This window comes from Porites lutea, chromosome 7 (assembly GCF_958299795.1).
Source record: "Porites lutea chromosome 7, jaPorLute2.1, whole genome shotgun sequence".
In the NCBI taxonomy this organism is placed as follows: Eukaryota; Metazoa; Cnidaria; class Anthozoa; order Scleractinia; family Poritidae; genus Porites; species Porites lutea.
The window spans coordinates 19,951,818-19,954,317 of record NC_133207.1 but is presented as its reverse complement, the minus strand read 5'-3'; the positions used below and the strand labels follow the sequence as shown (position 1 = coordinate 19,954,317).

Here is a 2,500-nt window from a genome sequence, read left to right as displayed (position 1 = left end):
TCTTTATTCATTCATCGTAATCTAAACGGGTGTGAGTAGTCCCTGTGGTTTAGACAGTAGTACGGGAAGAAAAGGACGTAAAATGCCTTATATGTGAATCCGAAGTTACGATGCACGCTTATGTGCGGATACCTCGCCACAGCACAGACATATCTCTGTTACGGACATATGGACCCAAAGATACTAGCCCAATCCAAGATTTCCTTGCGGAGACATCTGGGAGGCGTACGCCTTGCTGTTTCCCTTTGGTGTCCGTTCAAAGAGGTTTTGCTTTATGTTTTTGCGTCTACTGGAATTCGATTTGTCAGTCCTAAAGACTAGTCAGTTACAAACTCGTCCCATTTAGGGTAAAGCAAGACAGTCTTGGATTCCGGAATCCACAGCGTCGATTCCGGATTCCTTGTCAGTGAAACTTGGAGTTTGGATCAATTTAGGTTTCTGGGAAACTGCCCACGTACCCCTCCCTTAAGCGATCATTTTTTGCCTAATTGAGAAGGAAGTGTTAATGGTAGCTTAGGGGAGGGGTAGGTGGGTGGTTTCCCAGAAAACCTAAATTGATCCGTAATCATTAGCGAGATTCCGGATTCCTTGATCTGAATTACGGATTCCAAAGCCGAGGATTCCAGATTCCAAAAGCCAAAACTTCCCGGGATTTCCTTACATAGAGTTATATACTCGCTTAAACATTTACTGATAAACGAATGATGTGGCTGCTGTGCGACAAAGCGAAACGGTAAAATCCAGTCAATAACCATGTATGTATACCTACTCTAAAGGATGTTTGCGCGCGCCAGTAAAAAGAAATGACCTCGTACGCTTATAAATTCTGGTTAAGTAATTATTTATTTTAGGTAAAACTATTTTGGTATACTTTTGGTATACTTATTGTAAAATAATTTGTAACCGAAATTCCGACGAATTCTATTTATGTCAGTCTTGTGAAATAATTTTTAAAAGGTTTCTGGTCTTATTTGTTTGAGTGTGTACTTTGCACTGGTGTTTTGAAGTCTTTTTATTCTATGTAAGTGGATAGCTAAACTATCGTACTTACAGACTTGTGTGAAGATACATCTATCCGGATAAAATTGAAGTCTTGTTCAATTCTGCGCCGGCACATGTCGTGTCCAGCGCATGACGTGCTAAGATTACATCATTGTTGAGAGGCCCTGGTCCCTAGTCCGCCCCCCCCCCACCCCCCCCCCAGGTTCTGCGTTTGGCCCATACACTGAGGAGGCTGTGATCACAATCTCTGCTTAGGGTCGGACCCTTGAGCCTGATGTAGATCGATTCCTTTACTCCTCGTTCAAACCACGTACTAGGTTCTACAGTCAGTTGAGGTAGAAAGCGACGAATATTTTTTCAATTTTATCCGGATTTTAATCATAGTATCGTACTCACGTAATGAGGGAAAACTCGTCTCCAAAACCCCAGCCCTTCCTTTGTTTTGTCATTCACGCTCCCCGCACGTGTTCCCCCTACATATCCCCACATAGCCGTATATAGCCTTACATAGCCGTACATAACCCTACATAGCCCAACATAGCCGTACATAGGCCTGCATACCCCCACATAGCACTACATAACACTACATAGGCCTACCTACTGTAGCCATGCACTAAGGAGAACGTCGTACACTAACCCAGTCTCGACGTTTGCTTGGCACGTTCAGGGATGGCTACAATAATTTGAAGCCATATGGCTTTCCTTTTCATGGTGCTGGGGACGGTTTCAGTCGTAGACTCTGGGTTGAAAATTTGGCCCTCAAACAATGACCCATGCCACGTGGCTTCATTATTCCACGATTGTGTTAATCAAACCCACGCTGAAAATAATAATGTATGAGAGCCTCCTCATTGTCTACGGCTGCTCCACATCTAGAGCAGTATTGGTGAGTTTCCCCGAGCTCTTCTGAGTAGTTAAAGCCCTTAAAAAACACATCCATTAATATTCTGACCAGATGGCGGAATTTCATTTAAAAAAATGTACGATTTAAATTTAACGACACTTAATTTTGGTGCATTTTAATTGAGCGAAATTCGTTAAATTAAAGCGTCGCCAAAATTTCATGTAATTAGGTAACCTTTTGACAAGAAATTGATTTCATACGTAACAAAATTGTTTACTGTGCTCCAGTTAATTAACAGAATTAATACAGTATTCTCCTGAGGTTCTCTATAGTTTTCCATACGGATTTCTACCAGTTAAGAATTAAAAAAGAAGATTTGAAGCCTGTTGATTTAAGCGGTAAGATATGCCAGCATCTTCCTTTCACCGGAAAATCCAATTCTTCCATGTTGGGCAGCAACGTTATCGATCACCAACAAATCACCGCATTTCCACTTGAATCCAACGGCGCATGTCCAAGATTGTGCTCTTATATGCTGTATCACCTCTGGTTCGATCTCACTTCCGTCGCCGTAATAACTGTGGTACGGCCATTTCCCGTTCAAGATGTCGGTGTCGTTAAATGTTGGCATCGAATCCACACACGAATTGTGGT

At 42.3% G+C, this 2,500-nt stretch overlaps 2 protein-coding genes across 2 annotated transcripts in view; one reads left to right on the top strand and one right to left on the bottom strand.

Moving 5' to 3' along the window:
* The window catches only part of LOC140943338 (2-oxoadipate dehydrogenase complex component E1-like), a 26,452-nt gene extending 25,372 nt beyond the window's left edge, over positions 1–1,080 (top strand). Inside the window, exon 25 of the mRNA XM_073392420.1 lies at positions 1–1,080. This exon is cut by the window's left edge and continues 798 nt beyond it. The gene's annotated coding sequence lies outside the window, so the exon portion shown is untranslated.
* A 134-nt stretch (positions 1,081–1,214) lies between these two features.
* Positions 1,215–2,500, bottom strand: part of LOC140943322 (dapdiamide synthesis protein DdaC-like) — a 16,863-nt gene continuing 15,577 nt past the window's right edge. Inside the window, exon 4 of the mRNA XM_073392402.1 lies at positions 1,215–2,500. This exon is cut by the window's right edge and continues 142 nt beyond it. Within this exon, the coding sequence (XP_073248503.1) occupies positions 2,238–2,500 (263 nt within the window). The 3' untranslated portion in view covers positions 1,215–2,237.